The sequence below is a fragment of the Dasypus novemcinctus genome (genome assembly GCF_030445035.2).
Source record: "Dasypus novemcinctus isolate mDasNov1 chromosome 8 unlocalized genomic scaffold, mDasNov1.1.hap2 SUPER_8_unloc_2, whole genome shotgun sequence".
Taxonomy (NCBI): Eukaryota; Metazoa; Chordata; class Mammalia; order Cingulata; family Dasypodidae; genus Dasypus; species Dasypus novemcinctus.
Window position 1 is genome coordinate 909,292 of NW_026688124.1, and position 20,731 is coordinate 930,022.

At 39.0% G+C, this 20,731-nt stretch overlaps 1 protein-coding gene across 1 annotated transcript; it reads left to right on the plus strand.

Moving 5' to 3' along the window:
- Nucleotides 1-1,096: 1,096 nt before the first annotated feature.
- On the plus strand, nucleotides 1,097-3,624 carry LOC139438469 (cytochrome b5 type B-like). The gene is made up of 2 exons (XM_071213554.1): nucleotides 1,097-1,364; nucleotides 3,557-3,624. Exons 1-2 carry the CDS (start codon nucleotides 1,097-1,099, stop codon nucleotides 3,622-3,624), a joined length of 336 nt encoding a protein of 111 aa, XP_071069655.1.
- Nucleotides 3,625-20,731: the final 17,107 nt, after the last annotated feature.

Genomic DNA, 20,731 nt, shown 5'->3' on the forward strand with positions numbered 1-20,731 from the left:
GATGATGGGAATGAGTGTTGTTGGGGGGGGGAGAGGGGGGGGTGGGGGAGTGGGGTTGAATGGGACCTCACATATATATTTTTAATGTAATATTATTACAAAGTCAATAAAAATAAATAAATAAAAAATAAAATCTGCTACTTTTGTCAACTGGCATTTCACATCAATCTGGTTTAGCTGTGCTCAGGGATCTCTCAGTTCAGCTCTCTCAGCTCTTGGTACCCTTAAGAGCACAAATTTCTTTCAGTTAAAAACATTCTTACAAAACACCTATCACTTTAATTCACCTCATCTGTGGAAACTATCTAAAGTAATATTTCACTTGGTGTTTTGTCCTCCTAAAATCTTGTTTATTAAACACAGTAGTTCTGTTGTATGTCTAATAAGTATATACCACTCTGCTCAGATATATTTCCCCAAAGCATTATCTACTCATTTTTGAAGAAAAATGTACATTATAGAGCTCCACATCTTAAATTCAACCATTTCCATGGATTTTATGGAAACATTTCAAGGTGTAATTTATTTTTTTAAATTTAGCTCTCATTTTCCAAATATAATTTATGTTAACTCATTTGAATTTATGTGGTGTGGATGAAGAAATAAAATAAGAGACCACTTCAAAAGAATAAAGGGCACAATTACAAACACCCTGAGACACATGCCCTTAATACAGAGATCATGTGTGATAATACAATAAAAATACACACTTTCAATGAATGGTGTTTTGACAGATAATCATATTGGATAAACTAAAATTTGACTCCTATTTCTAACCACAAAAGGATGCAAATTAAAGGAAAAGATATGTAAGTCAAAATTCTAATTATTTTTAGAGAATATCAGAGGACACTGTCTTCATGATACAGGGTAGGTAAGGAATTCTTAAGAAATAAAACACAAAACCACAATAAAATATTGATACATTTAATTATAGTTGATAATTTCTCTTCCTCAAACAATAAAGACAAGCACAAAATTCTATGTAATGGCCTCAAAGAAGTGAGCAACTGGAACCCAGCTAGCAGTGAAGCAGCTAAATATCTCATGCCAATGGTGACTGTGGAAGCCAGCAACAGCCTCAGGAAAGGGCAAAATGTCGAGACTTCAGTCACCTGTCAAAAAGTTGGAAAAAGGGGTAAAGCACAACTCTTTGAAGAAATTATGGCTGGTGATCCACGGTGGCGTCTACGATGTCTCCGGCTTCCTTGCTGAGCATCCTGGTGGAGAGGAAGTTCTGCTAGAACAAGATGGTACAAATGCAAGTGAGAGCTTTGAAGATATAGGCCACTCCTTTGATGCCACGGAAATGCTGAAGCAGTATTATATTGGTTATTTCCATCCGAATGACATTAAAACTGAAAGTGATAGCAAGCATCTTTCAAAACATAATACATGCAAAAGTTGCTGGTCAAATTGGGTTTTCCCCATCGTAGGTGCTATTCTCTTAGGTTGCCTGTTTCTTTACTATACATCCCAAAGCAGATCGTCCAGAGGAGACCAGGTTGAAGTCTGGAAAACACATCCACTTAGGAATGAAAACAAGAGATTTGCTTTGGGGCTGCAGCAGTGCCCTCTCCTTGAATCCTTCCAGTTGTATGTACCCCTTCTAGCCAAGATGGCTGCTCAGCCATACACCTTGGACGTGGGTGCAGATTCCATCATCTATCAGAGTCTCACTCCCAAAGTATCTCTTTACTGTTCTGTGTCCTTGCCAGTGTTTATTCCCTTCACTGGTTTTTCACAAGTACCTTTACATTTCAAATGTTCTGTTTATAATTACAATTCTTATGTTCTAGTTAGATTGTCCTTCAGTCAAAATGCCTCCTTTCTAATACTTTGAATTGGAAAGTACATTAGACATTCTTTTTTTTTTATTGTATATTTTTGAAGGTTTATTGAGAATAAAGAAGAAAGTATATAAAGAATAACAGGAAAGGAAATAAGGCAACATTTTAGAAGCATGATGCAATCATGAAGTTGCATAAAATAACAAATTGACTACTGGGAGTCATATTTCTTGGCTTTGAAATTTGATATTCCAGTATAGTACAGTGAGTAAGTACACAGACACTCAACCTCAACTAGCCATGTCATCTTGACCTAAAAATTGAACTCTTTTTCCTTTGTTTATTTTTTATTTTTTATTTTTTTTGGTAAGTACATCTTTGGGCATCTCTGCACCTCATAGACAATGGTCCACATCATGGCCCATACTCTCCTCCATTCCATCCAGTGGGCCCTGTGAGGATTTACAATGTCCGGTGATTACCTCTGAAGCACCATCCAGGGCAGCTCCATGTCACAAAGACGCCTCCACCTCTCATCTCTTCCTGCCTTTCTCCATACCCATCGTCCACCATGTCCACTTTTCCCAATCCAATGCCACCTCTTCTATGTGGACATTGGATTGGTTGTGTCCATTGCACCTCTATGTCAAGAGGAGGCTCAGATTCCACTTGGATGCTGGATGCAATCCTCCCATTTTCAGTTGTAATCACTCTAGGCTCCATGGTGTGGTGATTGTCCTTCTTGAACTCCATCTTAGCTGAGTGTGGTAAGTCCAATAAATCAGATTGTAGGTGCTTGAGTCTGTTGAGGCTCAGGACCTGGCTATCACATTGTCAGTCCAGAGATTCAAATCCCCTAAATATATCTTAAACCCCAACGTTAACTGCACCTCCAGCACATTAGCATGAAAGTCTTATGAAGGGAGATCCCATCTGAGTTCAGATTCATCACACATAAACACCATTTCCAAAGAGGGGCCATCTGCCCTGGTAGTTAACCCCATCGGCCATGACCATAACTCTCATGGGTCTCTTTAGCCTTCAAAGGAACCAATATCTGGGGGTTGTATCTGCTTTATCTGTCTCTCTGACTCTGCTCAGTTGTGCATGAGGGCAATCCTTCTGCCAGCCTCCAGACTCTTTTTTAGAAACTCGTAGCCATATAAACTCATTTCTCCTTTCCATTTCCCCCTTACTTTAGGTCAAACAGCATTTTAAAGTCATGGTATTTTATGTAGACATGGATATTCTGCTGATCTGCATTGAACCTTCCGTATAAGGTCCTTTTCCAGTTGCATCATCAGTTGGTATTTGATAGTGGTCCCTCGTTGCCAGGGAGGCTCATCCCCGGGTGTCATGTCCCACGCTGGAGGGAAGGCATTGCATTTACATGCTGAGTTTGGCTTCGAGACTGGCCACATTTGAGTAACATGAAGGCTGACAGGAGGAAATTCCCAGACACAATGTTGCTCTAGGCCTTGTTCTTATTTTAGGTTTATCAGCTCACAAGCATAGTCATTAGCATCATTAGACATTCTTAACCGGGTAGCATACTATGGTTTTGAAGGTTTTCTTTCCCAGTTTCCCTTTAAATATTTTAAATTTTGAATTCAATTATTTGACCTACTTATCTAAGGGATTTAAATGATGAAGTTAAGGTGTATACCTGCTGCTTAAAACACAAGTGCCAACCAATATTGTTGTCTATATTTGTTAAAACCAGAAAGAACTATGAGTTCACCTTCTATTTTGTGTTTCTTTCCTAGCTGCCGTAGCAAGTATCTCTTCTCGCTCCCAAATCCAGCCCCTTTTCTTCCCAACTGGTGTTGGATAAAATTATCCTTCCCTTTTATTTCTTGGCTTTGGGGAGACATAGGGATAAGGAGGGCATGAATTGGGATGACAGGGTCCGGGAAATATATTGGAAAACACTATTTAGGGGTAGCAGTTAAGAAAAACACTCAAGACTAGTCTTGGGTTTGGCAGGAGTTTCTAGCCATCAGTTCTTTCCTCCTAGTCATCTTAAATATAATGCACATTTATGTCTGTAAACCTTTACCAAGGATTTTTGCTGCTTTTCTTATTTGCTTATTGAATAGAAATTTTTTATTACTCATTTTATAAAAATAAGAGACTCCAAATTGATCAAAGTTACAGTTTTTTATTTGTTCCCCACCCAGTGCAATAACTTTCACAGTAAAATGACATTTGAAAGGGGGATATCATATAAGAGTATGTTTTCAATTTGGTCTGTATTTTACCTCTGTGACTTCAACATTTGGTTTGTTCTATTTTCCATTGAGAATAACAATATTTTTTAAAAATAAATAAATACATTTTATGTAACAATCTGAGTGAATTTATCTGCCTCAAATCATGTAGATAGGAATTACATGTATATTTATATGTAATATACATTTATATAAATGTAAATTCAAATTTAAAATCACCACCAGATTATATATGTGCATGTGTGTCTGTTATGCAAATGTTCAACATACTAGAAAAAATTTAAATATCCAACAACATAAAGCATTTTTAATTATTTGAGCAAAAAGAACTCTCGAACTTTGCTTGAGAAATTAGTGTGGTGTTGTTTTAATGTACTTAGGCTTTGTTATACTTGAATGAAACCTCAATATTCAATATAGAATTAGTTTTAATTCCTGGTTAATAGCCATTTTATGTTAGCTATAGCTCTTTCCTTTGGAACCAGATCTGAACAGTTCTACCCAAGTGTCAAGAGGAGACAGTTTATGGTAAAGATAATCAAGTTCTTATATCCACACTCTTCCCTTCCTTTGTCTTTTTTTGGTCCTAAGCTTGCTACATACTTAAGTTTTATGTCAATGGAGTATTTAGAACAATCATCTTATAGGAAGGTAGCACTAAAATATTAAGAATAACAAAAACTACTTCAAATATACTTTATAAAAATGAAAGATTTGTATAGGTACAATACAATGGACATACATTATAAACAAGAATCAGATTTTTTAATTGTTGGCCACTGAGACTAGGGTTCCTGGGATAACCCAACATTTAAAGCCAGTAATGTACTTAAGTATGAAGAAGAGTTCAATATTATTACCTTATCAATACTTAATTCTTTTAAAATTGACTCACTCAACCTGTTCACATTTCCAAGAGTTATTTGTTCATTTTCTTCTGTGTAATAGGTAAATATGCATGACCCTATGCTTCCAGAGCAAGTTTGTGCCTTGTTAACTACTCTATATTTGAGAAGATTCATCTGTGAGCCACTGGCCATACTGAAAACTTAGAACACAACCATGTGATACAACCATGTGATAGAAGAGCATAAGACTGGAACTGACTTCATGAGGTGGGTTTTACCAATCTACTAGTTCACTAGTGGATTTTGTGTTTCTTCCTCAGGTGTATTTAAACTCTAAATTTCCTGATCTCTAGAATGGTGGGAGGAGGCAGGTATTTCTAACCAGGGACGTACAGATCAACTAGACCTGAAGCCAGAATTGTAACATGCTAACATAATGAATTAAAAAATAAGGATTTAGGTGTAGATATAAATTCTCTTGAGATGAAACTGTAGTTCCTGTGTTATTGTAAGAATCAATGAATTGAAATCTAATTAGTGTCCAACCATCTGTTTATCTCATTAATATTTGAAATCATTAATTTTCTTATGAAATATATGTCTTCTTGTCATCTTTCCTTAAAATCTTTCATAGACATTTAGTCTAAGATAAGCACATTTTTCTCATCTTGATGAAGAAACCATCAAAATAATAAAGAAAAATTATGACTATCAGTGATGAAAACAATAGGGAGGTAGTGATGAATTGACTTTCATAAACTTTGAAATCAACATAAGAAAATTAGTGTCCAATAAATGTGATAGGAGAGATGGAAACAGAATAAAAGAAAGATGTTTTATTTGACATGTTAAAAATCAGAAATGTATAGCCTATTGGAAAAGGAAAGAACATGCAATGCTAACACATGGTATTTGAGTTTTGTTCGGAGAAGAATCAAGTACCTTACCTCATCCTGCTAACACCAGAACACCAAACAGACAGCCATGTGAACATTAAAACTATTTGAATGTTCCTGTTTATGGAAATAGATACTGAGTAAATTGTCAGGGGAACTAGCAGCAATTTTGGACTGATGTCTGAGAGGAAAGAATCTTGCAATATGGCATTGATGGGACACACCAAATCATGTCCTGCTCTATACCTACATATCATTAAGCAGAACTCACCAGTTGTTTACCTCCAAGGTGCAGAGCTCCTCAGTATCTTCCAGTCACCTCAGTTATAATTGTGAACCAACATCTCAATAGAACAGACTGAAATTAAGATTTTAAATGAAAAAGAACATAAAGAAAACATTTAAAAAGGACCACAGTATACTGAGGCAATTGATGAGAGACTGTGACATTTTAATATCTCTAATTTATCTTTTCAAAGAGCTAAGGGGTAATTTTGCATTGCATCATTCTATAAAGAATATATATTACAGACTAAATGTAGCTAGAGTACTAAGGCCATTACATATTTGTACATACAGAATTTCTAATATTAAAAGTTAATTTTGTATGTTTGAAGAAATCTTGAAGAATGTTTTTCATATATATTTATAATTAAAGTATGTTGAAAATACAGAAAAAGTAAACAATCACTCTAATCCAGAGATAAAAATTAAATTATGATTAATTATTATGAAAATCAAATACAAAGAAAAAATTTTCAGGAATTAAAAACTTAATATGCTGAGTAATATAGTATACTACTTGCTGGGCATATTAAATAACACATTAAAAATATCAAAAAATGAATAAAATACAATATCAAATAAAAATTTTTAAATGAAAGAAAAAGAATCAAAGTATTCAATTTTTATCAGTTTCTTCTGACAATGAGAATAAAACTGAACCAAATATTCAAATATCTGGAAGGAAATAATTTGGACAGTTATTCTAAATGAGAATATGAATTTAAATATGAATTAGAGATCATGAAATATAGACATTCACATATGTGATGATTCAGAGCAGCAAAATCTAATCTGTGTAAGTTTGTTACCTAAATATAAAATTAATTGGTAATGTCTTTACCTAGGAAACAACTTTGAAGAAAACCCAGATGAGAAAAAGTTTTAAAAAGACATATGGTGGATTCCTCAATTATCAAAGCATTACAATATAAGTATCATAAATATGAGTATATATTTTAGACATTGGTGAATATGAGAAAAGTTCATATTTTTACTAGGATTATGTCACAAGTGCTGTGTTCATCATTAACAAATAAATCAAATAAAACTGACCCATAATGAGACTGTTTTGCAAACTGTACAATGTGCAGCTGAATATAAATGTGCATAAGTGCCTAAGAAGTAATTATTTTCTAGATGGAACACAGAGTTAAACAGGAAGCCTTCAAGGAATTAAATTCTAAGACATAAAAGCCTAACAACTTTTTAAGGTGCTAGAAGCTTTAAAAAGACTAATCCTCTAGGAATAAAAAAAATAAAGCTTAATCTTCAGAGTACAACTTTTCTGTCTTATTTTTGGAAAAAGTGAGTCACATAGTATTAGCAAGATTGTTGTCCTGCAGGCCAGTGCTTCACTGCATTCTATACTAAGGAATCTTGTTTTTTCATCCTGCAGAAGGTTGAATGAAGCAAGGGCAGCACACATCTTTCATACAGAGCTGAGGAAAGACCTAAAACATGCAAACTATATTCTTTGTTAAAGGTCAGGGTTTTTACAGGCCTTCTTTTGAACACCTCAAGGGTTCTAGCATTAGTAGAGTTCTAAGTGCTATATCCATATGGAACCCTCAATTCCATAGTTGTCTCTTAGTTCTAATCACTTTATTACTTAGACCAGGCATATGTACATGACTGAATGCAAGAAGAGGAACTCTAAAAGCATGCTGATCTAACACAAAAGACTCAATATTTTCTTCCAGGGTAGATGTATTTATTACCATGAAATTATGTAAAAAGCATAGGGATCAGTTTAGCTACTGATGTATTAAGCATGGTCTTATATAATGCCATACAGTACTTTTACTTCTAAACCATCATCATAATTTTCCAAAACACTTTGAAAATATAAAAAACCTTCTCAAGGAGAATACCTGAGTTATACAAATATAGAATAGAGTATGAAAAACTATGACAGATGCGGCGGCTTGCTCGGTCGGTAGAGGTGGGGTCTGGCTGCGGACGAGGGGTCGGTCCAGCTCTGGATGAGGGGTCGGTCCCGCTTGGGACGAGGGGTCGGTCCGGCAGCAGACGAGGGATCGGTCTCACAAGGGGTTGCGCGGTTCGGCTGACGGGGTCGCCCGGCGAAGCCGGCGACGAAGGGGTCGCCTGGAGAAGCAGGCGACGAACTGGGGACAAGGGAGGCCAGGCCCTTGTCGGGGGCTCTCAGGACTGGAGGGCGCACGGCAGAAGAACTACCGCGGAGACAAGGTAAACACGCAAGTCCACTTTACTGAGGGAGAGGCAACAGTTTTATAGGGGCTGGGGAAGGCTGATTGGTCGAAGCCATGCCCTGTTCTGATTGGTTGCCGGCGAAAGGTCAGTGGGCGGTACTGGACGGGGGAGGGGTGGTGGTTAGGGATTGGCTGTCGCTGTTGCTGGGGGAAGGGGCAGGGTTTAGGGATTGGTGGCTGCTGTTGCTGGGGTGGAGGGCAGACTTGAGTTTCCCGCCCACGCCTGGCTGTTGCTGCTGTCGGGGGAAGGGAAAAGGGCGGGCTGGATTTTTCCGCCCACACCTGGCTGTTGCTGCTGTCGGGGGAGGGGAAAAGGGCAGACTGGATTTTTCCGCCTACGCCTGGCTGTTGCTGCTGTCGGGGGAGGGGAAAAGGGCAGACTGGAATCTTCCGCCCTGGGCCTGCGCAGGGAGAAAGAAGAAGAAGGGTGCTGCCCCACAAGGCATTGTGTGGCGCTATCCGGGAGGAGGGGCGGCCACGGAAGCATGGCTGCCGAGAAGGGGAGACCCGAGGGCACTCTGCGCCCATGCCGAGCTTCCTTCAGGGGTGGCGGTGAGTCCAACCAGCCACCCTATTATGGGGGCAGCGGCTTGGCCTGCCGCGGCTGCTCCGCCAGGCCAGCAAACCACACTTCAGCCTGAGGGGTGACCGCATTTCCCCCTTCTTTTCAAATAAGCACCAGGATGGCAGCAGCAACAAGTAGCTGAGGCCCAAGAGGCAGTAAGCAATGAGGGAAGCGGAGCTGAAGAGGGAGGTGAGTATGACGGGGATACAAATGTACAATTTGGGGGGCGGTATCTTGCCGTTGCAAGCAAGGGTGGCCAATGTCCAATTCTCGTTGATCTCGGTGGCTATAAGGTCTATCTGTTGTTAAAAGTCCCGAATGACAGCGCGTTACAGGTAGTTGATCTCTTCTTGGCGGCGAAGAGCGGTAGAGGCAGACTGTGTGATGGTCTGGAGGATCGCAGCTGTGAGGACAAGTCGCGTCAGGGCACCAGCGGTGGTGGTGGCGGCAGCGTCAGGAGTGGTGGAGATGTAGGCAAGGACAACAGGAAGGTCAAAGTCTCCACGGGCGCGAGAGAGGCCGATGTTAACGGGGCGGGCCGACATGGGGCGGCCCAATCTGCAACGCAATGGGAGTTCAAGCAAAAAAGGAGGGGGGCGGGGGACGAGAAAGGACGCTTTGGATGGCTGAGAAGAGGAGTGAGGTCGAGACAGGAGGAAGCTCCGCAGAAGTATGGGGAGGCAAAAGCAGAAACGTTATTAGATGCTAGAAAGCAGGCCGTGGGCTGGGGAAAGTGGGTTGCGGGCCGTTTAGTGGGGCTGGAGCTGCTTGAGAGCGATGGCGGCATGGGGGGCCGTGGTTACAGAAGACTTGGGGCTGTTTCAGAGAGATCTTACACCGGTGAGTGTCTAGGAGACCGGCGAGGGCCCGAACTTGTGGGGCTTGCTTAGCAGATAGGATGTTACCCATCGCTAATGGCCTTTTGGAGCCGATAAGAAAAGGGGCCCTTACCTTGAGAGCGCGGCGATGGGAGCCGAGGTGCGCGGTGAGACGAGGGGTTGGAGCTGGTGGGACTCCGACGGTGGTCGCGGGCCAAAGGAAGGCCCCGACGAGGGGAGGGCGGGACGACGAGCAGTGGAGCAAGGCAAAGGGGAGCAAGCGCAGAAGGGAGGAGGCAGAGGTGAAGGCAGGGGTGGAGGTGCTCAGGCACGTGCTCCTGAGAGTTTTATTGGCGCCTCTTAATCATAGCGGGTCGGTATAAGCCCCCGACATGGAAGGAGAAAGCCATCCAGCGATTCTCCCAGACCGCCGTGGATCATATGAGGTCACCAAGGTTCAGGAGCAGCAATGCAGAGTGAAAAGATAGGGGTGAGAAAAGAGGAGGGCGTAGGGCTGTGGTAGGGTTACTTCAGACGTGCAAGCGCGTGCTCCCGAGAAATCCAAGGCTCCTCTTAATCATAGCGGGTCGGTATAAGCCCCCGACATGGAAGGAGAAAGCCATCCAGCGATTCTCCCAGACCGCCGTGGATCATATGAGGTAGCCAAGGCTCAGGTAGCAGCAATGTTGCACGAGAGAAGTCCCAAGGTGAGAAGAGAGGAGGGGGTAGGGCTGTGGTAGGATTACTTCAGACGTGCAAGCGCACGCTCCCGAGAAATCCAAGGCTCCTCTTAATCATAGCGGGTCGGTATAAGCCCCCGACATGGAAGGAGAAAGCCATCCAGCGATTCTCCCAGACCGCCGTGGATTGTATGAGGTAGCCAAGGCTCAGGTAGCAGCAATGTTGCACGAGAGAAGTCCCAAGGTGAGAAGAGAGGAGGGGGGGAGGGGCCGCCAGGTTATGGAGTGAGGCTGTGGTGGAGTTGCCTTGCCCCACGTTGTGCTGTGGTGGGCTTGCTTTGCCCCACGTTGGGCGCCAGCTGCGGCGGCTTGCTCAGTCGGTGGCGGTGGGGGTGCTCTGCCCCACGTTGGGCGCCAGCTGCGGCGGCTTGCTCGGTCGGTAGAGGTGGGGTCTGGCTGCGGACGAGGGGTCGATCCAGCTCTGGACGAGGGGTCGGTCCCGCTTGGGACGAGGGGTCGGTCCCACTTGGGACGAGGGGTCGGTCCGGCAGCAGACGAGGGATCGGTCTCACAAGGGGTTGCGCGGTTCGGCTGACGGGGTCGCCCGGAGAAGCAGGCGACGAAGGGGTCGCCCGGAGAAGCAGGCGACGAAGGGGTCGCCCGGAGAAGCAGGCGACGAACTGGGGACAAGGGAGGCCAGGCCCTTGTCGGGGGCTCTCAGGACTGGAGGGCGCACGGCAGAAGAACTACCGCGGAGACAAGGTAAACACGCAAGTCCACTTTACTGAGGGAGAGGCAACAGTTTTATAGGGGCTGGGGAAGGCTGATTGGTCGAAGCCATGCCCTGTTCTGATTGGTTGCCGGCGAAAGGTCAGTGGGCGGTACTGGACGGGGGAGGGGTGGTGGTTAGGGATTGGCTGTCGCTGTTGCTGGGGGAAGGGGCAGGGTTTAGGGATTGGTGGCTGCTGTTGCTGGGGTGGAGGGCAGACTTGAGTTTCCCGCCCACGCCTGGCTGTTGCTGCTGTCGGGGGAAGGGAAAAGGGCGGGCTGGATTTTTCCGCCCACACCTGGCTGTTGCTGCTGTCGGGGGAGGGGAAAAGGGCAGACTGGATTTTTCCGCCTACGCCTGGCTGTTGCTGCTGTCGGGGGAGGGGAAAAGGGCAGACTGGAATCTTCCGCCCTGGGCCTGCGCAGGGAGAAAGAAGAAGAAGGGTGCTGCCCCACAAGGCATTGTGTGGCGCTATCCGGGAGGAGGGGCGGCCGCGGAAGCATGGCTGCCGAGAAGGGGAGACCCGAGGGCACTCTGCGCCCATGCCGAGCTTCCTTCAGGGGTGGCGGTGAGTCCGACCAGCCACCCTATTATGGGGGCAGCGGCTTGGCCTGCCGCGGCTGCTCCGCCAGGCCAGCAAACCACACTTCAGCCTGAGGGGTGACCGCAGACAGAGATATATAGCTGATGGCCACATGTAAGCAGTAAAATATGAGACAAGATAACTCTAGATATTTTCAAGGAAAGATTCAAACCTAAAAATGTACATCAAATATAAATGACACTTCCTTAAAATTTTGTTTTTATGTATTTTTTAATCACAGATAACCCTGGTTGGAAACTCTAAAAATCTGTTGAACACTCTGCCTAGCGCAGTGTTAATCTCTCTGTTCTGGAGACTATAGATGAGGAGGTTATGAACGGGGGCACCATGGTGTAGAACATGCCTGTGAGCAGACTGCTAAGAGATGCTTTATCTGCAATGGGACCTAAGACAGCAAGAAATCCAGAAATAGTAAATATAAGTAGAACTGCCAACTGTGGAGTGCAAGTTGATAAGGCTTTATTACGGGCTTCCATGGAATGCATGCTAAGGACCATTGAAAATATATTAATGTATGATATAAACAACAAGGCAGAACTTATTAATCTATGCATAGATTTAGAGCTAGTAACACAAATTCAGAAAATTGAACATCTGAAGATGAGATCCTCAAAATTTGAGGTATATCACAGAAATATTGATAGATTACATTTGACCCTGTGAAGGGAAGTCTGAATATGGTGACTATGTGGATGGTAGAGTTGACCAACCCACTTGCCCATGAGCCACCAGCTGCCTGTGTGCACATACGTGGGGTGATGGTGAGCCCATAGTGCAGAGGGTGGCAAATGGCAACACAGCGATCATAGGACATCACCACCAGGAAGGCAAAGTCTGTTGTTCCAAAGAAGATAAACAGGAAAATTTGAGCAGCACATGCTGTGATAGAAATTTATTTATTACCTGAAAAAGAATTCACAACCACTTTGGGAACAGTAACTGAAATGTAGCAAAGATCTATCAGAGATAAATTACCTACAAAGAAATACATTGGAGAGTGTAGTCGTGGGTTGGTCACTATGACAGTAGTAGAAAGAAGATTCCCAATCAATGCTCCCAGATAAATCATTAAGAACAGCAGACCTTGCACAACTTGTAGAGCCCAGGAGCTTGAGATATCCATGAGAATGAATTCTGTGATGACAGTGATGTTGCTCATATCTACTTACATGCTATAGTCTCCCTGGGAGTCAAAGTTTAAAATTTTAAGATAATGCAAAAAAAAAAATGAATAAATAAATAAAGTAAATACACAATATCACAAAATAATATGCAAATTTTTACATCAAAGAAAGACTTCTAACCTGGAAAGCATGATACAGGAAATAAACAAATGGCAGATTTTAAAAATCAGTCAATACACATATTTCCATTTTCATCTTGGTCCTGTATACTCCAGCATTCACAGGATGAAATAATCTAAGAAAATAAATGTACTTACTATGAGATCAAGGTCTAGCAGCCTTTCAATCATTCAGATACATTGCCAATATTTATTTAAATACATTTTAAAACTCAGCTTAAACACATGCAGTTATTATTTTCTCATTTTCTTTAGTATCAAATGATAAATGGGACAGGCTCTCTAAGAAAACTTATATATCTACCATTGGGTTTGAAAATGTGCCAGGGAAGTAGGATGACTTCTGCTATCTCCCCATCTATGACAGGAAGACCTAGAAAATTTTTCTGTAATAAAGTTAATGAATAGTTCCAAGGATCTTCTGAGAATGTTTTTATTCTAAATGAGACCACATATAATTCCTTAACTTTCCTTAATCTTACTTTCTTATAAGAAATGCAGACAAGTCCTTTCTTTCCTCTATAACAATTTTCATAACAATTATGTTTATTCAAGAATCTAAACATTCTTCATGGCAGTGTGAATCCAGAGTTCCTTTACTGTTATTCTAGTTAACCATCTCTCCTTCACATGGTATCTAAGAAAAGAATTCCAGCTGGCATTACTCTACCACAAAGCATCCTCTCACTATCACACATGAATTTCAAAATTTAATGAAGGGTTAACACACTGCCAGTTTTCTCACATATATACTTTTCTAGGTTGCAGTAATCTCATTCATAAATAATTTTGCTTACTTTAACTTACTTAATTGTGCTTTCCTGGGGCATTTCAAAGCTTATTGATATCTTATTTCCTGTTATTATTTTAATGATAAAACTAGCTATTACAAAGTGGATTTCTGGCCTTATTTAATTTTCATTTGTGGAAAACCTAGATTTAAAGATTATAAATATAAAAATATGGAATTTGTATTTTACTATTTTATATACAATCCCTTTGTCTCTACAAAGATACTTTACAATTTTACCAATATTTTAATAAATTATAATAATAATAGCATTGACTTGCTTATGTTGGTTATATCCAGATGAATTTCTATTGCATTGCAAAATATTTTGTCCAAATTAATTGATATAATATCCATCCTATTGTATGTGTTTTCTTACAATGCCCTCATTTTTAATTACATTAGGCAGGAAATTTTATTAACTACCAAAATTTTACTCAGTGTTTAAGGTGATAAAATTCACCAGTAGTGTATATTATTGAATTAACCCACACTTACAACTATTGTTTGATTTTTAATATTTGCTTTATCAGAATCACGTGTTAACATTTCATCATTAAAGTATCCTTTCTATCTTCCATCTCTTCAGATTGCATCTTTCTTCCTAGTCTAGAAATTCTTAAGTTTCACTATGCTAAATTTGCCATGCATCTTCTTCAAAATGTATCATGATGATTAAATGAATACATTTGGCCTCAAAGAGAGTTGAGGGTTTTCCACCTATTTTTCTATAACCTCTTGGATATTTAGAAAGTATTTTCTTCACAGTTTTAAAATGTGGGCAATAATATATGGAGGGAGTTGCTAATTCCTTGTCTATTGTTAAAAAGTGATAACAGTATTATATTAAAATGATCAGCATACAGCAATGACACATTGTAAAATCAAGCAAATAGGTATCAGAAATTGTTCACTGTAAAAAGTACATTGGAAATCTTATCAATTATTGGATGTTGTAACATTATTGAACTATTTTTATTTAGAATGATAGATTTACAAGAAATTCTATCATAACTTTTGTTTACCTATAAATTCCTTAGCTCTTATTTATGATCTAGCTCTAGAACTATCATATTCTTTTTGTTTCCAATACTTCAATTTCAGTGAATTTTGGTATCAATATATTTACAATCTTTTAAGTCAAACTGTATATTCACAAACAGACCTTCTGCTATCATTTTAAAACATGAATAACATTTAAGTCAGAAAAAATCCAGCCTATCTTATAAGCAAAAATATAATATGTCATATGGGAAGTAAGTTATAGTTAAGTATGCAAATGATCTTGTGGCATGGCAGGCTGTTTCAGAGAATTATTCATTAGTAATATCAAAGAAATTAATCAATCAAATATAATATACAAATAAACCTGAAAGGTGAGGCAAGTGATCTTCCCTAACATGGCTATAACTTTTGAAATATTTAAATAATTTTAAAAATTCATGATCCTGTCACATCCTTCAACAATAAAATTCATTGAGTCTCTTCTCAGTGAGATATGCTCCTAATAACCAGTCTACTTCTGGAGTGTTTATAAACACATATTTTTTCTTTAGATTGGATACATATATGTCTTACCTCTCATGAGCCCTGGTTAACTGTCAAGGTTAACCTCAAAAGGCCAGATTTCCTGTAATTGCTGCTTGGTAAGGAACCTTCCTTATACACTGGAGATTAATTAAATTTGTATTGGTGTTTCTTTGAAAAAGATTGTAATTTTTTGTTAAACATAAAAGAAATATTCAATAATGTTTTTCTAATTCACAGGAGGTTCAATACATTTTTAATTTTGTATCAGCTTGTAAAAGTAATTTATTTACATACATAAAATTCATAAAATTGTGTTACCACTAATAAAATACACATTCTGAAGATTTTTGGACTGGTATTATGGCATTGAGGAAATTCATATACAGTTTAAATTTAACTAAAAAATTAAAAACCAATAATTGGCCAGCAGCTACTAAACTAAAAATAAATGAGTAAGTAAAGGCAACATTTAAGAATAGATTTGCGGGGAAGAGTGGGTTGGGGGGGTATATGGGGACCTCATTTTTTTTAATGTAATATTAAAAAATAAAGACAAAAAATACATTTTAATATAGTTTTTTTTTTAATTTTGTAAACATATACTTCATGAATAGGATTTAAAAGGTAAAGAAGTAAAAAAAAGAGGTTTAGCAAAGAATGAGACTTACAAAAACTGGAGTAAATAGACCCTTGCACATGAGGTGTGAGCAGTAAAATTAGGTTGCACTTAGACTGTCCATTTTTACCCTTCAAAAGACTTTTTTAGAAAAGGAGACAATTGAGTTATTGTGAAATTTTCATTAATGACTGCCAATCTGGAAAGAAGCATAATTTGGGAGAGGCTAAAAAGCTCCAAAGAAATCTTAGAAAAGAAGTCTCAAAAACCTCTACTTACCACTACAAGATATCAATTTAATTATAAACTTCTTCAGGGAAGTTTTAAACAGTCAAATATTTTGAAGCAGAAATCTTCTTTTCATTTTGAAAAGTTCTTTGACATCTGAATTGTCAAATAAGTTTTTCTTTCAAACTTTTGCAACAAGAGTTTTTAGTTGAAGATGATGAAGAAAATGTGGCTCCACACAAAAGGAATGTTTACAAAAATATGGTTATAAAAGGAAAGGAGTATATTAATAGCACTTTCAGAAAACCAATGGTAATCTGGGATTCTAAACCAAAGTTCAACAAATCCACAAATGGTGGTTTCTTAAATCATTTCAATTTGTATTCTACAACCACATATGAAGTTTTCATATACTGTTGTGTTTAATTCCATTGATATTTTTAGGCATTTGAGTGGGTCCTTTACACATGCATGATTTTAGACATAAAGTTTCATCTGGAAAATGTTGTCTCACAGAGTGTTGTACATCATCCAATATGATATAATTCTGTACATAATACCAAAAACAATTCAAATTTATAAATATTACCAAAAATCCTATCAGAAAGTCTTTAAGTTTTGGGAAACTTTAATTCTTATGTGAAGGTCACTAATTCTCTAAAACATGAAATCATGTGAAAATCATTTTTTTACATTTATACATAATTTTTTAGGATTTTCTTATAATTTTTTTCTTTATTAGAGAAGGGTGTTCACAGAACAATCATTCATAAAATATAGACCTCCATATACCACCCTTAAATTAATGCCTTGCACTGGAATATAATATTTGTTGCAATTGATAGCACATTTTTATAATTATAGTAATTTTTTTTCTTTTTCTTCTCTCTCTTATTTAAATGTTACATTAAAAAATATGAGGTCCCCCTATACTCCCACCCCCCTCACCCCACTCCTCCCACATCAACAACCTCTTTCATCATCATGGGAAATTCATTGCATTTGGTGAATATATTTTGGTGCACTGCTGCAACACATGGATAATGGTTTATATGTAATTTACACTCTCCCCCAGTCCACCCAGTGGGCCATGGCAGGACATACAATGTCTAGCCCCTGTCCCTGCAGTACCACCCAGGACAACTTCAAGTCCTGAATATGCCCCCACATCATATCTCTTCTTCCCTCTCCCTACCCTCAGCAGCTACCATGGCCACTTTCTCCACATCAGTGCTACAGTTTCTTCCACTACTAATCAGTAGTTCCACAGTAGAATATCTGTAAGCCCCCTCTAATCCATACTCTATTCCTCCATCCTGTGGACCCTGGGATGGTTATGTCCACTCCCCCTCTATATCAAGAGGGAGCTTAGATTCCACATGGATGTTGGATGCAATTCTCCTGCTTGCATTTGTGAGCACTCTTGACTCCCTGGTGTGGTGGTTGACCTTCTTCATCTCCCTGTCAGAAGGCCAGGATAAGTCCAATAAACCAGAGGATAGGAGTTGCAAGTCTGCTGAGGCTAAGGGCCTGGCTGTTACATGGACAGTCCAGAGATTCAGGTCTCCTGAGTATACAGGGCAACCACAGGTCCAGTAAAAGTAACAGTGTAGAAAGGTCACATCTGAGTCCAACTCCATCACACTCAGGAATACAAACTCCAAAGTAGAGCCAACTGACATGGCACTGAACTCCAGAGCCACCTGCCATGACCATAGAACCTGTGGGTCTCTGTAGCCCTCAGGAGAATCTGTACCTGGGCTTGTATCTACTTTGGCTGTCTCTGGGACCCTGCTGAGGTATGCATAAGCATTACCCCTCTGATGACCTCCTCTTTTTTGGAGACCCATAGCCATATAAACTCATTTGTCCTTTCCATTTCCCCCTTTTATTCAAAGTCAAAAAAGCAGTTTTTAACACCTGATATTACATGCAGGCTGAGATATTCTGCTGGTCTAGCTGTAGTATCAACTGTAGTCCATGGTCTAATTTAGAGATTGCTGTTTAGTGTAGTTCCATGGATTTTTATAATTATTATTCTGTTACCATCCATACAGGCTAACATTTCCTCTTTTAATCAAATATAGATATATATTTCAGTGTTTGTAATTAATTTCACAATGTCATGCTACTGTTACCACCATCCATTACCAAAACATCCCCATCATTCCAGGTAAGTACCTTGTACATTTAAAACCTTAATGTCACCTTCTCTGTCCCCACCTCATCACTTAATAACATATATACTAGATTTTGTCTCTACAAGTTTGTTTATTCTAGTTGTTCAAATCAATGAAATCAAACAATATTTGTCCTTTTGTATTTGGCTTATTTCATTTATGATGATTTCTTCCATGATCAGCCCTGTTGTCACGTGTATCAGGAGTTCACTGTTTCCTACAGCTGAATAATATTCCATTGTATGTATTTACCATATTTGCTTTACTCATTCATCAATTGATGGACACTGGGTTGCTTCAATCTTTTGGAAATTACAAATAATGCTGCTACGAATATGAGGTTAGTGATAGCTGTTTCAGGCCCTGCTTTCAGTTATTTTAAATATATAACAAGTAGAAGGATTTCTGGGTCATACAGTAATTCTACTCTTAGCTTTTGGAGGAACTGCCTGATTTTTTCCACAGCAGCTGCACCATTTTACATCCCCACCAGCAATGAGTATTTATATTTTTTATTCATATATCTCCCTGCTTATAATTTTCTGATTTCATTTTTTTAATGGTAGTTGTTCTAATATATCTGAAATGGTATCTCATTGTGGTTTTAATTTGTATTTACCTGATAACTAATGATGTTGTGCATGTCTTCATGTGCTTTCTGTTCAAGGTTTTTGCCCATTTATTTATTTTTTATTGGTTTCTTTCTCTTTTTGTTAAGTTATAGGATCTCTTTATATTTTCTCGATATTAATCTTTTTCAGATATGTGCATTCCAAATACTTTTCTCATTGTGTAGGTTGTCATTTTATTTTCAGGGTAAAGTCATTTGAGGATAAATTTTTAAAAAATTTATGAGGTAGTATTAATTTAAATTTTCTTTTGTTATTTGTGCTTCAGATATAAAGTCAAAGAAACCATTGCCTAGCCAATGTCCTCAAGAAGCTTCCCTACATTTTCTTTTCAGAGGAGTTTGATAGTTCTGGCTCTTTTATTTAGGTTTTTTATCCATTTGACTTTATATTCTCATAAAGTCTGAAGTACAGATACTTTTTTTTCCCTGTAAATGGAAATGCTGTTTTTCTGGCACCATTTGTTGAGGAAACATTTCTATAACATTTGAGTGGTCTTTGTCCCCTTGTCAAAAATCAGCTGGTCATAAAAGTGAGGTTGGATTGCTAAGGTCTCAAACTACCCTGCTCTTAACACTGTGTATTGTACATTGTGATAGTTAATGAGAGAACCTTCTCATATTTGTACAGTTAACTACAGTTCATCATCCACCATGGGGTTCTCTGTGTTATGCAGTCTTATGCTTTGAGTAATTCATCCAAAGTGGACAATCAGTGGCTCTTTTTCATCACGGAGTTCTGCTGTCATTTCTAGAACACTTTCATTACTCCAAAAAGAAAAATCCCATATGCTGTATCATCTCCTATTGTTAACCCTTGGCATTGATATAGTACCTTCTCTGCCACTGATGCAAGTATATTAAAATATCACCACTAATAACTATAGCCCATAAGTTACATTTGTTGCATTTTCCAATGTCTCACCATATTCCTAATACCTTGTAATACAGACAAACATTGATTCTACTTCATAAAAGATCATTCTTTCATAGGTACTATTAACCACAATCCTTATCTACCAGCAAGTTCACTATGTTACAAGGACCTACTTTATCTCTAACTTTCTTTAGATGACATTTATGTCACTAACCTACTCTATCAGTCACAATCACATTTATAAATCAGCAATGATAGTTATACTCACTATAATGTCCTTCCACCTACTCTATATGTTTGCACACATTAAAGTCAACCTTATTAAATATTGTACATATTTAAGCATCAGTGTCCCTTTCAAAACCTTCATTCTATCTCTTACTAATCTATACTCTAGATTTTAACTCCTTGAGTTTAATGATTGTATTTATTTCATATTAATGGAACCATACAATATTTCTCCATTGATGTCTGATTTATTTCACTGAGCATAATGTCTTCAAGGTTTCTGCTGTCAAATACTTAATAAATTCATTTATTCATAAAGCTGAATAGTATTCCTTCATATGTATATAACACACTTTTAAATCCATTCAACAGTTGATAGACACTTGGGTTTTCCCCCCCATCTTTTAGGTACTGTGAATAAATCTACAATGAACATTGGTACACAAATATGAGTTTTTATCCTTGCTTTTAGTTCATCTGAATATATTCCTAGTAGCAGGATAGCTGGATCATAAACCAGGTGTATAGATAGCTTCCTGAGTAACTGTCAAACAGTCTTCCACAAAAGCTACACCATTCTACATTCTGACCCACAGTGAAGGAATATTCCTCTTTCCCCAAATCTTCTCCAGCA

Coding starts and splice junctions, on each gene's coding strand:
- LOC139438469 (XM_071213554.1), top strand. CDS start 1,097: ATGTCGAGACTTCAGTCACCTGTCAAAAAGTTGGAAAAAGGGGTAAAG. Junction 1,365..3,556: donor GAATGACATTAAAACTGAAA/GTGATAGCAAGC, acceptor TTTCTTTCCTAG/CTGCCGTAGCAAGTATCTCT.